This window comes from Patella vulgata, chromosome 2 (genome assembly GCF_932274485.2).
Source record: "Patella vulgata chromosome 2, xgPatVulg1.2, whole genome shotgun sequence".
Lineage (NCBI taxonomy): Eukaryota > Metazoa > Mollusca > Gastropoda > Patellidae > Patella > Patella vulgata.
In genome coordinates this window covers 49,302,291-49,323,810 of record NC_065880.2, presented here as the reverse complement: position 1 = coordinate 49,323,810, position 21,520 = coordinate 49,302,291, and the positions used below count along the sequence as shown (strand labels likewise).

At 35.1% G+C, this 21,520-nt stretch overlaps 1 protein-coding gene across 1 annotated transcript; it reads right to left on the bottom strand.

Moving 5' to 3' along the window:
- Positions 1 to 1,943: 1,943 nt before the first annotated feature.
- Positions 1,944 to 8,263, bottom strand: LOC126810690 (glutathione gamma-glutamylcysteinyltransferase). The gene is made up of 4 exons (XM_050535877.2): positions 8,122 to 8,263; positions 4,833 to 4,942; positions 3,450 to 4,151; positions 1,944 to 3,196 (listed from the first exon to the last, which is right to left on the bottom strand). The coding sequence occupies exons 2-4, from the start codon at positions 4,912 to 4,914 to the stop codon at positions 2,490 to 2,492; spliced, it is 1,491 nt and encodes a 496-aa protein (XP_050391834.1). The 5' UTR covers positions 4,915 to 4,942; positions 8,122 to 8,263; the 3' UTR covers positions 1,944 to 2,489.
- Between the last annotated feature and the right edge of the window lie 13,257 nt (positions 8,264 to 21,520).

Sequence of the window (21,520 nt, the reverse complement as noted above, 5' to 3'; positions counted from 1 at the left end):
GAAACCGGAGGACCCGGAGAAAACCCATGAGGTTGGACAGGCGACCCTACTCCTTGCCACGTACAACCGGGGATTTGAAACCACGCCAGTCGACTCAATGACAGACTTTATGATACAGCGCGCGCACGCTAACCAATCAGCCATCTAACCCCCCTATTTCAATATGGAAAGCAGATAGATATTAAATGCCTCTCCATGAACACTTAACATATTTTTTCTTGTGGTTCTTCTTACATAAGAATGTGAATAATAGATATATATATCAAGTTTATGATAGTCATGGCAGCCCATAAATCTATGATGATCTGCTCCTAAATACAGATCTTAATGACCCTGGTCTGATCACTGCATGATCTGATCATTGTGCATGACTTGTGATCTTCCCTTCGGCTATCCAGCGATCGTGAAAGTCTGATTTTGTCACGAAAACGTTACGATTTTTGACCAAAATACCCTATCTGACAGGCATGTTCAAATAACGAAACATATAGTAGTAAATGGTGATGATCAGTGATCATTTGAAAATAATCGTTGGTCATTGGTGAAAAAATGCTGCTTTGGTTAGATTGTGCCGATATAAAAGCCTTCCATGCCAGCCCATACATTTATACACTTCCCTGCTACTAACTACAGAATACATATGAGAATAATCGTTGTCTGATTCTGCAAAATTATACACCAGTTACGCCCCTCCCCTAAGATCAGAGGCGGATTCAATGGGGGGCGCGAGGGGCGCGACCCCCCCCCCCCCTAATTTTCGACAGTGCCCTTTTTTACTGCTGAAAGTGCCTTTTCTCAGACATGTCCGTTCCCAACCCGTTGTAGGGATCAAAATGACTCAAACCAACGACTCAAACACACCAGTCTGGGAAATAGCTCTTGGAATGGTGTAACTGTGATATATTCGAACATTTTTTTAAATCGGATAATAATTGTGACCTCTAGAGGGACCACAAGCTAAAACCGTGATTTTTCGTACAATCAGAGGCCATAATTGAAGTTACGATCCTATATGAGCGAATATTGAAAGGAACCGAGATCTTTGGTTTATAAACTTGCATTTCAAGTTTCATCAGAATCGGATCAAAATTGTTGCCTCTAGAGGGTCCACAACTTTGAGATACCAGGGTCCTGATTCACGAAATTTTAACTAAAGATAAAATCCAAATTTTAGTAGATACTTCAATTTTGATTGGCTAAGCACTACAATCAGTCTAATATTATCCAATCAAATTACTAAAATTTGGATTTTATCTTAGTTAAAATTACGTGAAACAGGCCCCAGATGTTTACACTATTTGCGTACGAGGGGCGGCCATTTTGTCTGGCAGTTTTGGTCCGATTTTCATGAAATTCAAACTCACGACAAAATTACGGTGTAACGGTATATATATTCGAATGTTTTTTTTTTAATCGAATAATAATCAGCTTCGGTCCGATTCTTACGAAATTCGAACACAATCATCCTTAGGCTGTAACGGTAATATATTCAAACAGTTTTTTAAATCGGATAAAAATTGTGACCTCTATAGGGTCCACAAGCTAAAAACACGATTTTTCGTACAATCAGGGGCCATAATTCAGGAAGTTATGGTCCGATATGCGCGAATAACGAAGGGAACCGAGATATGTGGGTTATAAACATACATTTCAAGTTTAAACCAAATCGGATAAAAATTCTTATCTCTACAGTGTTCACAAAAAAAAGTGATTTTTCGTACAATCAGGGGCCATAATCCATGAAGTTACAGTCCTATACATGCCAATATCGAAAGGAACCAAGATCTTAAGAATGATAAACCTATATTTCAAGTTTCACAGAAATCGGATTAAAATTGTGATCTGTAGAGTATTCACAAACAATTGTGGACGGACAGACTGGGGCGACGACAATATATGTCCACATGAAAATGTGGGCTTATAAAAAAGGTGATATAAGAAAATTATAAATATATGACCATTTCTTGAAATGTATAAATAGCTTGTTAAAATAATTAAGTTACACAAAAACCAATCTGATTAAAATACAGATCTATATTTCGTTTCATTTTTGTATACTTTCGATGGCCTACACTACATGAAGATCTGATCAGTTGTACTGGAAGGTCAAGTCAGGGGTCGTACGAGCGGCTTTTGACCCTATGACGTCAGACACTGATTTAATCAATCAGCGTTGACGTTTATACTGGTTTATCCACAGTTCCGTGCGGCGTGCATCCCACGCCAAGAAGTCGCATAACAGATGGTTTCATTGACGAATTCCTCACGCCATCCAGAACGCATGTTATATAACAACTCTTCCAGATCCTAGTGTAGTACAGACAAATAAAACGAAATTTTGAACTATAAAAAGAAACGATATAGGATCTGTGTTTTAATCAGATTGCACAAAAACCAAATCCAATAAAATATAAAGGTTATAGAATTCATTTCATACAATTCAGTTTTTCTGACAAAAATTTAACTGTAAAGACTGGGTGGGACTAACTCTAACTGTAACATCCTTTACTTATCTTCTTAGAACATGTTTTTCTACAACATTTTGGATGAGATTTTTTCTGCTCATTAAAATCTAAAATATTTTCTAACTGTGAGCGAATGATCATAATTTCATCTTTTAAGTAATCTAACTTTGTTGCTAAGATGCAATTAACATACTTTGTCATCTCTCCTCCAATAGTTGTCTCCCCTGTAGAACAGACAACACACGCATATGGCCAGCATAAAAGGAAAAAAGTTAAATAATGTGTATCTTGGATGCCCATAGAGCTTACAATATTCTCATTGTTTTTACCATTAAACAGTTTTAAAATCATCTGAGAATCACAATTAGAGAGAATAGATCTAACACTAGAATAAAGTTGCAGTGATTCTAATTCACAAATCAGGTGTTTGATGCTAGAACACTGTTCTGCATCAATTAAAGTGTTAATAGTCAACATAGAATGCTCATCTTCTAATACTTTAGCACAATTTAATAAATTATTTACAATAATTTCAACAAGTTTTTCTCCAGAAATAGGTGCACTTTTATCTATATATGTCTTTAAAAATATTCTCCAGCTAGAAAGAAAGGCCGAGACATCAGTTGGCAAGTTATTTGGTGCTGTCACACTCAGTACTTGAGATACACTAAACAACAACAGATGTATACATTCCTTATGTCTACTTAAAATCATAAAACCTCGGGGTTGTCCTACAAAAGAAAATCAGAATACATAAGGGTCTTCCACGGGATAAAAATTCATAAAATGACATATCAGCTGTATGTAATTTATATACAGTAAATATATAAATGAATTTTTATTAATAACATCGATTCATGCATTTTAAGATTATGTCCAAATTCACCGTGATTATAATCCTTAGAATTTACATTAAATTAAACGGTTAGTCTCAAAAGAGTTCAGATGTCTTAAGACTCATAAGAGTATTGTTAATTGAATTACCTGTTTCTTCATCTATACTTTTCATTGAACTGAACAGCAATGGTAGTGGTACCCAATGAGGAGGATACTTAAATCTGGCAGTGTCCATTATTAAAATCATATCACGGTTAGGATGGTATCCTCCTATAGGAGAAAAATGACCATCACCAGTCTGCCCTAATACTTTTCTTGAGTAGGATAGGACCACAAAAGCTTCATCTTGTTCAGTATAAGTTTTAACAACCTCCCGGAAACTGTTCACATCCAGGAAATCATCCGCTCGGGTTGAACGAACATTTAAATTATTGCACAAAGCAATGCACATAAACTGGTTCAAATTGATACCATTTTGTTCGACAATCTGTAATGGAGTACAGCAATCCAACATATTTTCATGGTACCAGCGCCACGGTCCCTTCCAGATTTGCCCTGGGTCAATTTCTAAAGCATTTAACACCATTACTAACGTAGACAGACCGCAAAAGGCTGGTTCATCTTGAGTTCTAAATTGAGCAGCAAGTTTAAAATAACATACTAAATGTCCAGATGATAATGCTTCCTTAAATAAAGTCTTTCCTTCATTTGAAGAGAAGGAGATGCAGGTCTCTGGTAAAGGTCTACGATAAAAGTTGGTCTTGGGAGGTAGAGATACTTGAGCGGTCATTGTATCAAACACACTGGCTACCTTGTTTACTGTATGTAAACCAAGGAATGTTGTTGAACCTGTATCATAAAAGTACATAGATACATTAAAGTCAATTTATGTTCAGTCAACCATTATAGTTAAGTTATGATAATTATGCAGCCCATATTTCCAAGAAAGTTTGATTAAAGTTTCATAGTTGAATACAGTTCTTTGTTTTGGCTTTAAGTCTCAGTGTGTCATTTACACTTTTCGCAAAATGTAAAACTTTCCACAACTTAATCCTCGCTAAAATGTACAGAAATTTATTACGTAACTTTTAACAAATGAAATAAAATCAAAATATCAACAGTAGATAATCTCTCGGCTTGGATTCAATCGGATTAATAAAGATTTCAGTGAAGTTCATGGAGGGCGCTGGCTTGTGTTGACATTCTATACATGTATCTGCAGTGTATGCCGAATGTTGACATATTTAAGGGTTCTATTATGTGTCTGCAAACATGTACACTACAGGGCCTCGTTTTTTTAGTCCCATCCACATGACTAGCTCCATTGACAGAGGAAAACCACACTGGAAAATCTGGGGTACCTTTGTAAATACTGTAAGGATTTTAAGATTCAACTTTCACAATGTTTACAAGGGTTTAACATTCCCTCAAAAGACATTTAAAGAGAACTTGCTACTTTTGTCTTTGAATACAGATGTTTAATGAAATTTTCTTTTGAAAATGGCTTGAAAAATATTAAATATATTATACCTTTTAAATTTTGCTGTGAAAACAAATTCCAACCATTTTCTCCAACTTGTATAATTCTCTTTGTTGATCTAATCATGTACATGTAGATCTATTTGAACATACAAACTGCACTGAAAATGGAATTATAAAAATTTGGAAATCATAGTTGGTGGAAAAAATCAATAATAACTTGTGGTATACCATTTAAATACTTTGGTATTACATTTAATTAAAATTTATCACCATTATACCAAACATAATATATGTAGATTATAATTTTAACATAACCTGAAAGTCCTGCATGTTTATATGGATGCCTATAGAACAACAAAAGCTTCACAAGTATAACTTAACTAAACTATGCATGTAGGTAAAGCCAACGCACATATGGTATAGAATAGAATTTTATTGCATACATTTACATACAATTACAAAGCATAAAATTACAAGAACAAAAATTATGGACGGGAACAAATTCAGACCACTCACATAACCAGACAGCACAGAACCTACATGCAGGGCACATATTACTGTATTTGAAATTACAAAACAAAACATGCGTTTTTTAAAAAATTAATAAAATATCATGCAAATTACATATCAGTTGTCTCTTCGCAAAAAAAAAAGTAAACAAAGGCTGCGATACTTATGGCTATAATACTTGGTGGGCTGAAGAGATTTTCAAAAGAAAAAGGATTTTCAAGGATTGGATATATTTTCTTAAATCTTCATATTTTTGGCATTCCATTAGAAAATGTTGTTCAGATTTAGTTTTGTTTGTATTGCATTGTTTACAGAGGCGATCCAGGGGTATCTTAATGGGCATATAGCTCTATTCTTTGGAACCTTAAAATAAACAACGGGTCAAAAAGCACAAACTAATGTAATATGAGTGTATATATAAAGTGATTTAGGCCTACATTTTTTGATTAAAATTCCAATTTCTTATCAATTATGGTTGTGGAAAAGCGTGAACAGTCTAAATTGAAAAGAACAAGTTTGCAGTTGCTTTGTCCATTCTACAGGTGTTTTTTTTTAAAAATAATTTTGTCATTTTCATTAGTTTCGCATTGTCTTGAGGGATATGTTTTTTTCTTTGTAAATTACATTTGGCGCCATTGAGTACCGGCACACAAGTTGTGTACTGATTTAAAATGTCCATTGTGTCTTCAATAGTTGATATTACAATTCCATATTTTCACAGTAATAAAGATAACAACACCAATAATGATTGAAATGGACCAACATTGAATTCTAATTCATGTTATTAATTTTGAATATTATGGATGATATTGAGTTAGAGGCCTGATTAGTCCCTTTAAAATACATGTAGCCTAATAGATAGATAAGATAAGATAAGATGTTTATTGCATCAAAACGTCCATTATGGACAGCATGCATACATATATACTTAGAGTCTTAGACATAGTCATATACATTTAATAATTAATATATATTACATAGACAACTGAATACATTCATACAAACAGTATACTACAGTAATCAAAGGGGTTTCAGTTAAATAGGGGTTTCAGTTGATATCAAAAAAGACGAGTAGGAGATATTATTTATCACCCAATCCCTTCTTACATGCACAAATAGATAAATATAATTCTTTGCTGTAGATTTCACTTTTACTGAACATTACGGCGTAGTGATACATCATTTTTTGACAGCAATTCAACCATTGCAAAGTCCATCAAGGTCAATTGAATAACAATAGTTCATTTTTAATTAAAAAAAAAGTTATTTTTAATAAGAAATGAACTGTTCTTTGAAAATAAAAAAAAAGTAGTTCCTTTTCAACTGACCAATCAAATTCATGTAAAGCGATATCTCCTAAGGAGATATCGCAGTAGATTATGAAATATATGACACAAGCGATATCTACTGTAGAATGTATTATTGGGTGATAAATGAAGTTGCCACCAAATTTGATTTAGCTCTCTTATCAAAAGTCAAAAACACATATAGAGCCACTGCCTTGGCAATCAATTTTGGTGGGTTAATGAGATTAAGAAAATTGTAGGAAATCTTAGGATTTGCTGAGAAGGCTGGGTATAAATGGGCTTGGTGTATTTCTTCATACTTGCTACAGCATAGCAAAAAATGTTGCTCGTTTTCGATCAAGTTTAAATCGCAAAATTTGCATAGAAGCTGATCAACAGGAATTTTTTTGTATCGACCCCTCTCTATTTCTAAGTGATGCGTAATGAGTCTAAGTGTGGTCATATAGCTTTCTTATGGTCTCTATTTTTAACCGAAGAGTTAAAACTCTGGAGAGTTAGTAACCATAGGCGTACGAGCTGGGGGGGGAGCGGCCGCCCCCCCATTTTGGGCACCAAATGCTGGGAAAATTTGGGCACACAAATGTACTTTGTAAAAGTTGTATAAAAAAAATATTGTGTTCTTGAATGTATCCAATTTAACAGCGAATTTATTATTATTATGTAACATACTAAGAACCTAACTACATTTTTTGGGCACCAACTACCACCGCCCCCCCCAGTCAAAAATTTCCCCATACGCCTATGTTAGTAACAGTAGGTTTTGAAATGAAATATGTACGTAATTTGCTGTTATTGGAGTTAGAGGATATGTGGTAGAAGGAGTTAAATTTTGATTCAAGGGATTTCTTTATATTCTCTTTATTTAGCAAATGAACATGATTTATTTGGAGTTCCGATGTTAAATTATTGATTGCAGCTGACCAAGATAATTTTTCATTTTTAGAGGATATATAGTTTTATCTTCAGAATAGGCTGCTGAAAGTAGAGGAAATATTTGTTTCATCCTGACATCGTTTAGCCTTTTATGATACATAAGCATGCGGGTATAAGTGTCTAGATAGCGTTAGTGGGAAGATTCCTAGTTCCGTAATACATCCAAGGTTGGTCGACTTAAGTGATGATTCAAATTCAAAATGGATTTGCATATTTTTATAGTTAATTGGTTTAGATTAAATTATTTGTTCCATTTTTCAACTGCGAATAAGATCACTGCATTTAATGACAAAACTAGGCCTATATAATATAGAGATCTATGTTAGAATGTATATAATAAATCTACTAAATGTAACAGAAAGAGTGAATGATTACCAACGTTATAAATGTAAATATTTAAATAGTAAAGTTGCACAGGCCTAATATAAAAATAATAGGCTACTTTTATAAAATATTTCTTGGTTGATATTAGTTCAGCTCTGAACGTAGGTCTCATTACTCGCGAGTGTAATGAAACCTACGTTCAGAGCTGAACTAGTTTGATATTAGTAGGCCTAGCTTATGAAAACAACAACAAAATTACTTACAGTACAGATTTAAGCTTATGCCTATAAGTGATACTATGATCTTCTGGTCATCGACACGAAATAATATAGGTTAAGGAAGACGGTACAGATGAGTATTAATATGATTCCCGTACGACTTCGTTGTTGAATGACGTATCCAGAGAATCAGGTTAAAGGGAGTTAACTCTATGTTATCAACCGGAATAACACCACACTTCTTTTCTTTAGTGGACTCAAACTGCACCCAGCGATCCATCTACGTCATACGTCATTATGATCACTGCCCTTGTTAGCCTCCATTTAAAACGCCCACATAATCATTTTGGGACGGGACTTATCGACTGGACCACAGCTTTGTGTACACAACAGAGTAAAAATAACCTGATCAAGCACGTGTTTTATGTAAACACATGTCTTTAGCAAAATGTCAACTTCTGCCAATCCGGTAAAAGCGATATATATGTGCTAGTGGTAATATTGCAATACATTCTTTGCCATTGTAAACTGTCTTTAGAGTTTCAATCTGTTTATCTTTCAAAACAAGGTTAGATACTCTTTCATTTCCGGAAATTAAAGTTAAACCTCAGGGAAACACATTTTAGGAATTCTTGACTTGGCTCAAAGAGTCAGGAAATGACTTATTGAGGATCTCGTATCGTGCTACATTGTTTTTAAATAGTAACCCACATGCAATGATTTATAAATGACAATCTTGTCTACATTTTCGGGGGTGCATAAGTTATCTCTTGATTTCGATAGATGTGTTATGGGAAAACGCACCTGACAACATTAAACTGTAGGTATAGCTAACAAACGCAATACCATTTCGAAATTTATAAATTGGATACAGGCATGACGTTTCTTAGAATATCTTTGTGTGTATCAGTTTTGTGCTGTACCAATTCACTTGTTTTGTTAACACCGACTCCTTACCCAACACCCAAACCTGTAAGTTAAATATTTTGATCTGCGAATTTTGATTTGTGCCTTAAATTTATAATTTTTTCATACGCAAAATAAGTAAAATCAGGTTAATTATATATATGATCTCAGTTTTCAGCATCTTTGATTTCTATTTCAAATATTCGAGATGATCTTTTATGCTTTGTCCAAATATAAAATCAAGTGACTGTGTCCTCGTTTGTGTTTCAATTGATTATTTCTTTTGCTGTGTTCCAGCATTTTGCCTAATTTCAGTATGTTGTAACAATTCAAATTTCAGGTAAAAATTGAGATGAAATGTACTCCCGATAAAAAATTTGAAGACTGTCCACAAGGATATTGTTGCGTTAGAGATGAGTTCTTGCCAACTTACGTTTATTGTAGACGTTTTGGACAATCCGGAGAAGCCTGCACAACACAAGATTATACCCTTGCAAGCTGTCCGTGTGCTGTTGGCTATGGATGTAAACCAAAAATTATAAGTGACGGCGTTCCATTCCTATTTGGAACTTGCACTAAGGATTACAATGTAGTAGGCTAGCTGACGATCTCTTGCAAAGTCAGTTATGCTAAACTATTCTTATAGTTTATTAATGTTAATCATATTAAAATAATTCACCTTCTTCTATCAAATAAAGATTTTGACACCCTTTTCTAATTTTACTGACTAAGATATAATCATATAAATTTAATTTTAAAAAAATGATTAACATTTTATTTTGTTCATTTATTTCTGTCTTTTACGCTGATTTATTTATGTCGTTTACGCTGCTGCACTTAATGTAACCTAGCCTATACTTTAGGAATGTCGATGAAAAGTTTTACCAAGAAAGTATGAGTCGTTATTTGCGGGTAAAACATCAAACATTCTAAGAGAGTAAAATAATTCGATGGGATGAATAAAAAAAGAAGAGACTATTCATTAATGGCCACAGAGAGAGAGAGAGAGAGAGAGGGAGAGATGGGGTGGGGTGGAGGTTAAATATAATTCAAGCCATAATTATAATCCCGCAAAACCAATCAATGTCCCTCTTATAATTGCCAGCAATACCACAGTCCCGAATATTTGATTAGTCAATCCGTTCACATAATCCGATGTCCGATGTCAGTGTCGGCTATGATGGAACGATAGTAATCATATGTGAGCGTGCAAAAGAGCCACACCTCTTGATGTGGATGAAAAAGATTTTGTAACCAAATCTCTACACAGGGGACAATTAAACAGCTAAGGATTCGCCCCGTCACAAATCCAAATAACAAATCAGATCAATTCAGCAATTTAATTTGACTTTAACCAAAGCGTTCCTGTTCATGTACTTGTTTAGTTTGCATCAATTAGCTCGTTCCAGAATAAAGATTGTGTTGAAATTATATCTTTAACATTTCTTTCTATAATGTTTTATCATAATTTATAAGTCGTAATTTAAAAGAATATGGAACAACTAAAAGGTTATCGAAACCCATGGACGGTTAAATTGTCTTATCTTTTGGTTCAGACTGTTTTAGATGGGAAAGTACATATGGCAATAAATTTAGTTCGAATAATAGTAAAGGATTCAAACGACGTCTTTGAACCGAAACATCTGGAAGATGTTGTGTTCAAAATTATTGGTGTGTTTAACAATATTATATTGCGTACCTTTACTGGAGAGTGTAAACCCAATACCTACCCCTTATCCAACACCACAACCTGTAAGTTGAACTCACTTTCCTTTCTATATTGTTTTGAATGTATATTACAAGTACAATGGTATATAAATTGAAGGGAATGAACTGGGGTTTAACGTCTTGTCAACAGAATACTTTGTTGAATTTGAGACTAACATAAATTATCTACTAAGACACTATGGACACACTAACTGGTTTGTCTGAAATTGCTGGTGAGATATAACTCAGCTGAAATTTGATATTTGCCATGATTGTAGACTGGGCATATACCTACACAAGAAAATAAACAATAATCCACAGAGGTCAAAACAACTTTTTAGTGAAACGTAGGCATAAGGGGTAAAAATCGAAATTCTGTAACGGCATTGAGTCAGAACTGGTAGTCGACGACGAACACTGTCAGCATCAATGTGCCCATGTGGACTTTTACAGTAGTAGCACTACGGAAAGATAGAACGTGCGATCTTGTTAATTTTGCTGGATAATGTTGTGCCAGTCTTGTCGAGACTGTGACGCGTTGCAGTCCAGGCCATGGCCGATATCTTGTGAACCCTGGCTCGCAGGCTGGAAATGATCGGCCAGTCTCAGGATCGTAGTGTGACGGCATCCAAACCTTCCGACGACTGCTCTATTACTCATGCACTCTAGAATAAAACGCAATGGCGGATTCTCGGTGGTCAGGTGTTAACCTTGGCATATCGTTGCGCCTTCCACAAAACTGCATCGACCCTTTTTAAAAGGCGCATTTTATACCCCATGTCTGATTTTCAAAATTCCCATGCTGCATAATGTGCCACCCATTACAGACTATGGAAGACGACCACCGTTAAGATCGGTCGCATTATTTCTTTAAAAATATTCCTATCCCCATGTACCTGTTCCCCGACTCTGTCTTTCGATTATTTGGCCAGGCTACAAAGTTTTCCTTTAAGAATTCCACAATTTTTCTCAGTCAAAACACTGAGAGCTGCAGAATTCAAATTTGGTTTACGCCTTCTCTAGGTAGGCTCCATTTTGGCTTTTGACAAACTGACAGACGACCATTGCTTCTATGTCACGCGCTATGATGTAGTAAACAAAAACAAGCAAATTAAAGGCTTGAAAATAACATTTTATTCATTAATTGACAGTAAAATCTTAGTATTAAGACTAAAAAACCCCAGGAATATACCATTTTCGTCGTATTCACAAAGGTAAGAAGGATAAAATCAAAGATAAAGGTAACCAATGCAGGCATTTTCAAAAGCAGACCGTGGGAATGTTTACAGAAGTATAATGGAGTCCCGAATATGAAGTACCCAAGAGACTTTAGATCTTCTGGGAAGTACCGACCATTCGTTACGTAAAATGAGAAAAAACTAACATCGAACTTTTCTGAAACTAGCGTATTTATTGCTTGCAATGTCTGTGTAGTTTGTACTTTGTGTCTTGTCCGTAGGGTTTTCTTATCGTAGTGATGTCCTCTTTCACTGACTACATTTACAAGTGAGAAGCGACTTTGAAAATTCTCAAACCCTGGAAATTCTAATGGAAAAGCAAGTTTTACAATTGAATTGCTGCTTTGTCTAGAAAATAAATATCCTTCTATTTTGAAAAATGACCCATATTTAAAAGTAAGCACGCCCAATATGTCATTTAATGGTATTGTATAAGATTATAGTCGATTGTAAGTCCAGATACAAAAGTTGATTGAACTCTTTCAAAATGTGTCAAATTTAATCTTTGTCTCTGGAAGATGGTCGGTCCCAAGAGATATCCTGTGATCTTGGTGCAGAAAGTGTAGCAGGATTAGTCTGAAACTAAAGTGATTCATAGCTCGAACTCATAGCTCTAGGAGGTCCACAACCTTGTTATACCAGATGTTCACTCTATTTGCGTATAAAAATAACATGTAGGTGAAATTTACCTTTCGTTATCAAGTACAGCACGTGGGTCATGCACTGTATAGACCTCTAAATTAACGGTATAGATTATCAGTGGCCTGTTTCACAAAATTTTAACTAAGTTAAAATCCCAATTTTAGTAATTTGATTGGATAATATTAGATTGATTTTAGCGCTTAGCCAATCAAAATTGAAGTATCTACTAAAATTTGGATTTTAACTAAGATAAAATCCAAATTTTAGTAATTTGATTGGATAATATTAGATTGATTTTAGTGCTTAGCCAATCAAAATTGAAGTATCTACCAAAATTTGGATTTTATCTTTAGTTAAAATTTCGTGAAACAGGGCCCAGGTAAACCAAAGAAAGGATTGAGCCGAAATCTTAAAGGGTTACGTGTCCGGATAAGCAGTTTTGACGTTCACGTCCAAAAAGACTCAACATTGTGAGCTGAAATTTTGGGACAAGGTAAATACACCATTCCTCGATATTTTGGCGCTTGAATTTCATACGTACACGGACTTTTATTTCTGAGACTGTTAAAATCTTTAAGAAAACAAATTCACAATATCAACAGTAGATAGATAATCTCCTTGCCTGGATTCAATCGGATTGAAAAAGAGGCCCACGGAAAGATTATCAAGAGTGTAACCATTTTGATAACCGGAACCAGCGGCTCAGATTAACTCGAACACAAACTCTCATCCCTTGTATCAAGATAAGCGGGCAGGTAATTGTAAGTTGGTTTTCATCTTCTTTAATACAAACAATTATTATATTTTCAGGTAAAAATTGAGTTAAAATGTAACCCTTTGGATAAATATGCTGACTGCCCACATGGATATTGCTGTGTTCGAGATGAGTTCTTGCCAACCTATGTTTATTGTAAACGCATTGGAAAGGGTGGAGAACATTGTGCAACACGGGCCACCTATTCGGACTGTCCATGTACTGAGGGATATGGATGTAAACCAAATATTATAAGCGCTAATTTTCCGTCTTTATATGGAACATGTACCAAGGATTATAATCTCATGGGTTAAACTTTCAGACAAGACGGTTGTTCTCATTTGACTCCTGTGTTATAGAACAATAGCAATTAGCAGGCAATCGAATTGTTTCTTTTATATTGGTATTGAAAATCTCGCAAGAGAAACAATAAAAAGTTATTTGTCTCCATTTCATCTGCATTGTGGACTGGGTTGTCCACTGTGTGTTGTCACCGGGGGAGAGGTTATGCCATTTTCGGTCAATTATAATTTATTTACTGATCATCAAGTATAAGAAAATATTCTGTTATACTGATATGAACATCTTTCCGTAGCCGAATATTATTACATGTACCTCACTGGGCTGAGATAGGCAATACTACCCTGCTATAAGTTACTATTATCAATTTGGGGACAAATTGTTTGGTGACAATTGAACCAACAATTTCATTCGATAATAATAGGAACATTATTATTATAAACTACAGTTGTCGGCAATAGACTATCGCGGGTTATCGAATTCAAAATGCTATCTAGCGTGAAAAGTAGAAAATCAAAAGTAAAAGGAAAAATTCGTATATCTAAAAGGCTTTTTTTTGTGGTGGAAACCTACAACTTTATGCCTTTAATATTGTGAAACACTAAGCTTTTCAACTTTACACCGCATTTTGAACCCGATACCTCACCATAATGTGACGTATATTCTTTGTTCAAAGTGATTTGTCTTGTAATATGAATGGGGTTTAACGGCCTACTGTTCCGGTATAGAAAGCCCCTTACCAACCCTCCTATTCAAAATAACAGACTCGCAAACTGAGTTATACGACGTGTAAATCCCAGAAATTACATGTAGTTGATAGACTAGTCTCAGATTTTGAACTGTCTAGTCAAACTATAGTCGAGCTGAAAATAATGGGCGTGTAAAATTGATTTTGTGAAAAGGTTTTTATTCAAAGCATGTTTTTTAAGACACAAAATACCATTTATGACAGAAAGTATTATTTTCCGGTTTGCAGAAACGTATATTAAAACTTGAAAATTCGAGTATAATCAAAATGTCATTTAAGACCACTATGTAAAATGTCTGAAATTTTGAATGACATTTAGTATATTGCCGCCCAACATGATTCTGAGAGTTAGTGGTTTTATAAAGAGGCTTTGATTGTGGTTTAGTTATACTTGAACATAGAACCAGGACTGGAAATCCTGGAGGTTAATCAAAGTGTTCAGTAGAACATTTAACCGTTTATATTGGAACCCGCTTCATGACCTTAATCACAACCGCCTCACAATTTTAATGAATGAATCAAAAACTGTCGATCTGGACATGTTTGTCTGCAACGGAATCTGGGTTCGTTTTTAATTCGGCTTCTTCCTAATTTATTTCTGGTCAAGTTGGAAATTCAGATATTGAATATAAATATGAATTGGAAATATCAGAATCCTAATTTGTGTTACTTTTTGCATTTGGTGCATTGTATTTATAATACTACTGTGAAGATTTTGCCACTCACTTCTAAACTTTGAATTGTCTGTGTTTTTGTTGGGCAGTTAGTGTTGCTCCATATAATAGACATCGGTCAAACCTAAACAGTCATGGGCGAAATTCGCATTACAAGAGCACAGTATACTTTTCAGACAAATTCATACAAGCCTCACTATATAGCTAGAACTGGATTTGAATCATTTTTTTTAGAAGGTGTTAATACCCTGTTTAAAATAGTTGATTGCTCGGAAGGTATGTTTAGGTTCTTTAACGAAATATTAAAAGAACACTTAGACGCTTGCTCAATTAGATGGCCTTTAAAAGCCGCGCGATCGGCTGGAATTGAAATCTATTTAATCTTGCTAAATGCTGAAAAGCTTCTCGTAGAAGCCAGGTCGATAATCATGTCGGAACATACTGAATGCTTTTATTAAAAGGTCTCCTTCAGCGATAACCTTTCTGACTAGAGGCTTATTGGCACCGATAAAATGTTCATGGAACAACTAGACCCCAATCAATAATATACGTCTCACAAAATAAAACAATACCCATCGAGCAATATTGAAAACAATTCTTTTTACTTTTCAAGTGATTGATCGACATGTGACCCTGTAGGTATAGAAATTGACAAAAGATTAATGGGTTTTTAACGTGAACAAGCTTTTATTCGCAACCAACCATTCTGATATGAGCTTCTGTAGATTTATTTTTTTAAATTGGGTGTGCTAAGTATTGTAATACACATTGGTCTTAAAGGGGCATTATGTAAGATTTAGATAAAGAGCTGACCGCAATAATATTTCAAAAATAGATAATGCAAAATGAATATATTGAAAATTTCATTCAAATTACTTTATTTTGAGCCAAGTTATTAATGGTTGTAGATTTGACAAGATGTCTGCATTAATCTTAGCCTCGCTTCTCTATTTTTAAATTAAATCATTAAATGGCCGAACCGTTCTAATGTGCCATCCGATGGCACAGCGTGTTGATTATGGTATTCTCATGTTAATAAATGTCTAATAATTTATATAACATTTAAGGCCTAAAGAAAGACCTGCAATAGGCAGATTTAGCTCTTACATAATGCCTGTTTAATAGAGTATGTGGGGGCGATATGTAATACCGAGTATATACAGTGCAGCGATACTGGTGGCTATCTGAACGTCTCAAATATACGAGAAAGGAAATCTGAGACAACTTACTGTTTATTATGCAAATGTGGAGTTGGTAGCTTTATTGTTTACTAAAGATTTTTTAGAAATTGGTACTCTTTAGTTAACCAACCCTTTGCTAACATTAAACCATATTTTGAGGCAGATGCCCATAATTTTCACGAAATAATATCCACTGTGACCTTAAATCAAAATTATAGAAAAGGTAGATTTTATAATAAAATAGAAAAATACAACCGAACCCATGATTATATCAAAATATTATCACATACATTGAATGTCGACATTTATCTTAATAGATATCTATTGATTTCCTTCACCAGAAAGTAATATTGTAGAAAATTGGTAATATAGACGAGACCTTACAGAATAAATTCAACAACCTTATATTAAACCTTATAGCACTCTTTAATATTTACTAATTCTATAGGTCTTAAATAGGATTTCCTGTGTATGTTTTTGTGAAGGGTCAAGTCAGATGCGTTGAGTTATCTAGAATTCAATACCCCCGAAGATAAACGACAGTGCCAGGCAACGAACGCTCACCGACAGCATTTTGTGAGATCAAAGTATTCCCCAAAACTGATTCTGTGATAGGGCCAATACCAGCATTTCGGAATTTCAAATGGTTTCTTTCTTGTACTTGCCGACAAAAAAACCCATGTAAGCCGGCAATTGTAGAAAGTTTGAAAATTAATCAAATTTAAAAGATCGTTATAACCAGCCGAACAATCCCGGCATGCTTGAAAAAACTAGATTGGCCGTTTTATTCTTTCTGGTTACATTGAAACGGTCCCATTACATTTGCATTAGATCAACTTTTTCGTCAGCGGAAATGCCGCAAAAACGCGCACATGGAAAACGGACAGACAGGGTTAAGGGAAATATACTTTAATACCCCTGTCAGACCGAGGCATCCCAAACTTAGGCTGCCTGTCTACAGTTAGCTCCGCCTGAGAGTGTGTGAAATAGCTTTATTTAACGTCCGCTTCCACCGAAATGATATCGCAGACAATTACATGTTATATATACAAGGTGAAAATATTTACAATGTGATTAGTGGAAAAAAAAGGATATTTAGGTTTTTATATATACAGTAGAATCTGTATGAGCAGCCACTCCTATTCAGCGACATCTCCTTGTAAGCGGTCACGAAAAATCCCCCCCCCCCCCGTAAAAATTCTGTTGTTTCAGCTCTTTATTCAACGGTCACTCCTCTATCCTCTAACGCGGCCAGCGGTCACTATTTTACTAATAAATTTAACAAATCATCGCCCATTCAACGGCCATTGTTAAATGATACCATCTTGTCGTTCTTTGTAACACCCCCGCTTATCCCGTGAGTAGTAGTTGTGAAAATTCCCTTAGGTGGCTGCTTAATGCAGATTCTAGTGTATGTACAGAAGACAATAAATAACAAGACGTGACGTAATATAACAGGTGCAAAAATAAAGAAGTGCCAGTAGAGACGATCACAGACATTGACAGACGAATTTGGGACAAAATAGACATGAATATGGACGAACATTTAGACAAGCATAGACATTTACATACGGACATTTTGTCAAAACAGACATGATTGTGGGCGAACATTTAAACATAGTGACATAGTATGTACATATATATATATATATATATATATATATATATATATATATATATTTCTTTGGGTCGTTTTCGTCGAAACTAATAATAAACTAATTAGGAAGATAAATACTGAATAGAATAAAAATAAATAAATAAAGCAAAATAAAATAAAATACGGTAAAATAAAGTGAAGTAAAGTAAAGTAAAGTAATAAATTCAATATGGCACTCTTAATCATATATTCATACGGTTGAACGTATATATAGTTAGTACAATACAACACTATAAGAAATTACATGGATGTACAATCAATCGTTATTTAAGTATATATTTGATATAATATTAAGATGGGGCCCAAGGTGGTTTGCGTTACCCTCTTTTGGGGTCATTATTGCGCACCACCCTGCTTAGGTTGTTTTAATTGGTTTGTGTAGGACGGAACGTTTCCCTTGTGGGGACATTTTTGCGCCCCGCCTGAGAATAGGCCCTAACCTAATTAACCGACATTTTAAATTCCTGCATCGACGATTTTAGTCGAAAACACTGATATGCCTTTAGAAATTTTTAAAAGTATTTATTTCTCTTCTATTTTCATATTGAATGAAATTTAATATGTTTATTTAGCCGTTGTGTTTATGAAAGATGTCAAACGGATTAGCGCGGAAGCACGAAATAGTCCACTAATCATTCAATATGGCGTCGCCCATGAAGGGTACGTTCACAGAAACGGCTTTGTTTGCGAAGACAAATTTAGGAGTATCTACTTGTTTTGAAAGATAGACAGATTGAAACTCTAAAGGCAGACAATGATAAAGACTGTATTGCAATATCACCCGTTGGGAAATATTATATATCGCTTTTACTGGAATAGCAGAAGTCGACATTTCGCTAACTTGATATAATATTATGTGTTTACATAAACCACGTGCTTCGGTTATAAATATATGTCATTGGCCGTAAAGTCGATAAGTCCCGCCCAAAATGATCACGTGCGCGTTTTAAATGGACGGCATTTAGCGCAGTGATGTATTCTCGAGGTATGAAGTAGATGCATCGCTGTGTGCAGTATGAGACCGGGGTGGTGTTCTGACTGCGGTGCTACAGCAACGGAAAATGATCTCAGGACGCGCCAAGATCGCCGCAAGCGTGGTGGAAACGACAGATATCGTGCTGTGGTCTCCATGGTCGCCAATGATCGCCGAGTCACCCCGGTCTGACGGAGGCATAAAATGAAACAGCAGGATTGAGTACTATAATTTGTACCAGAAAGATGCACTGTATGCCTAGATACAGGGATTACTGTAGACTAGTGTGATGTAACCTTCAGTCGTGACTGTATAGCATTTGTCTTTGATCTCATTATCTGAAATCTGTAATGGTTTGTTTACTATGTCAAAAAATAATGACCATTATGTTGATCTGAAACCTGTGATAAGAGTCCTTGAAAACCGATAATGACGATAGCATTCAGTGTAATACTGGTACTAGCACACCTTTAATACTTCATCAATAATCAATCTCAAGTCTGTACTTTAACCACTTAACCATCTATCGCATACCGGTCATCTTCTCTTAGTTACAGAATACAGACTATTGCGCTACATTAATGATCGGAATTCTATTGGCAGAAGGAAGTCCGTTGCTTATTTTAAGTGTGTGATGTTTGATTTGCAAGAAATTCAATCAGTTCTATAGTAGAATGCTATGGGGCATGGGTCGATGAAAGGAAAAGTAGGCTGCATAAAATACTACAAGACAAGAAATTACCATTTAAATGAATGGAATGAACGGACATGTTAACTGCATACCAGGAAAGTAGTCGTGGGCGTGAATAATGAGTCAACTCATCAAGGGAAGTGGTTTTCGTTATAGTTAACTAAGTTGAATCAATGTTCGTTCAAAAATCAGATCTCTATCTTCTCTTAGCTGATGATGATGATGATTATGAAATGCAGTAAATTAACCAACGTCAGTAAGCCTAAGAATAAGATCTCTAAATTTACCATTTAATGTAACCCAAGATCTAATTAAATAAAAAGTCCTGGGACCCCCCCCCCCCTTCCGCCCTGTACTCTTGCAGAGGTTGCCATTGATGTAATTAGAATCAAGGCTATCGTGTTCCAAAATACCACAAACCAAATTACTGATAACTCCACTTAATCTGAGCAGACGATGTTCAAAATCGCACCTAGTCAGCGTATTGCTGTGATGAAACAACTCTCGCTTATTCAGAGTAAACTTTATTGTGTTCCAAAGCACCGACAAACCAAATTGCTTAGCATCCAGTCAAGACTTGAACCTAAAGAACATCTACCTCCAGGTTTGGATTGTGCTACCTCAGTTGGAAGCAGGGTCATTGTGTTCGTAAAGGTGTGACAGATAGGTTGACCGACAGGCAGACGGATACACCCATTACTCCAGTTTTCAGAGCATTTTTCATGATATTTAATGTGGTGAGGCAAGGAGGGCTGTAAAATAATGGTTTTTTTTAGACATCTTCATTTATGGTTGCACTGAAGTAGAAAACGTTTTTGATGTACGTATGATGTACGTCTAGAGACAACTTGTTTTCTCGTAGGAACGTTGGTGTTCCAAGGTATGAATAGTCTATAAATTCTTTGATTAGAAGATTTATGTAGACTAGTGGGCCAAACTGGAAGACTGATGGGCCACTTTGTCAACCGGTCCATATGTAAAAATTGCCTCATCTGTTTTCCCCCGAATGACATGGGACAATATCTTCACAATATGCCAACACTAAACCAATTGACTGAAAAAGAATTTATAAAGAAAGGCGAGTTCAGATGCATTGCTAAGTAAATTGACTAAATACGGAAATCACAACATGCACGTTGATCGATAAATAATTAGAATAATTCCACAAATAGATTTCCCATAGAGATGTATCAGTTTCATTCTAATTCTAACCACGTGGAAACGAGTTGTAGTAGAATCAAATATTGGACCATGGCCTATGGCCATAGACTTTATTTCAGGTAATATGCTGGACGACAACCGTGATAAATCACGATCCGTACCCAATATGGCGTACCACTCAATTTTCTAGTTCACCAAATTTCATTCAAAGTCGAGAAACTGGAAGATGTCATCATTATATTTATTTGCAGAGTATGACAAGAACAAAAAAAAAACCTTACCAAACCTTATACAAAAGCCGTATCACAATATTGACAGTTGTGCCAATTCAAGAAGCCAACTTCTCCCCGTTTACTGATTTAGTAGAAGTTAAGCTTCTCTATTGACGCGATTTCTGCAAATTGAATTATTTCGAACGTCTACTTGTCGAAAAATCGTTAAGGGAGCATACGGAATATAGTTTATCACGACAATATTATAACGTTATGTAATATAAAATCATCTATTCCCACATTGCTTTCCATAGATCAATTATTTCTATTGTCTATATTATTAGCTAATGTTATCTTAACCGTAGATATTGTACTAGCTGTTCAATTAAAAAAACAGAGTGTAAATACTGAGCATGAAGAAATAACAAAGGGAAAATAGTTGTTTCACAACTTCGGAGTACAGAACACTGTCCAATTTAATCATAATATAGATTTCTTTTATGTGGATAACTTCATTTTAGAAAAGATTTTGATAAGCCCACAGTTTAATGTAGTTGCATATTGTCGCCACCCCTGTCTACGTCGGTCTATTGTTCTAAT

What these genes read in the sequence shown, in the direction of transcription:
- LOC126810690 (XM_050535877.2), bottom strand. Translation starts at nt 4,914, where the DNA reads ATGTACATGATTAGATCAACAAAGAGAATTATACAAGTTGGAGAAAAT. An exon ending in TTCACAGCAAAATTTAAAAG is followed by an intron (nt 4,152 to 4,832) that starts GTATAATATATT and finishes TTTATGATACAG; the next exon opens with GTTCAACAACATTCCTTGGT. An exon ending in AAGTATAGATGAAGAAACAG is followed by an intron (nt 3,197 to 3,449) that starts GTAATTCAATTA and finishes TTTCTTTTGTAG; the next exon opens with GACAACCCCGAGGTTTTATG.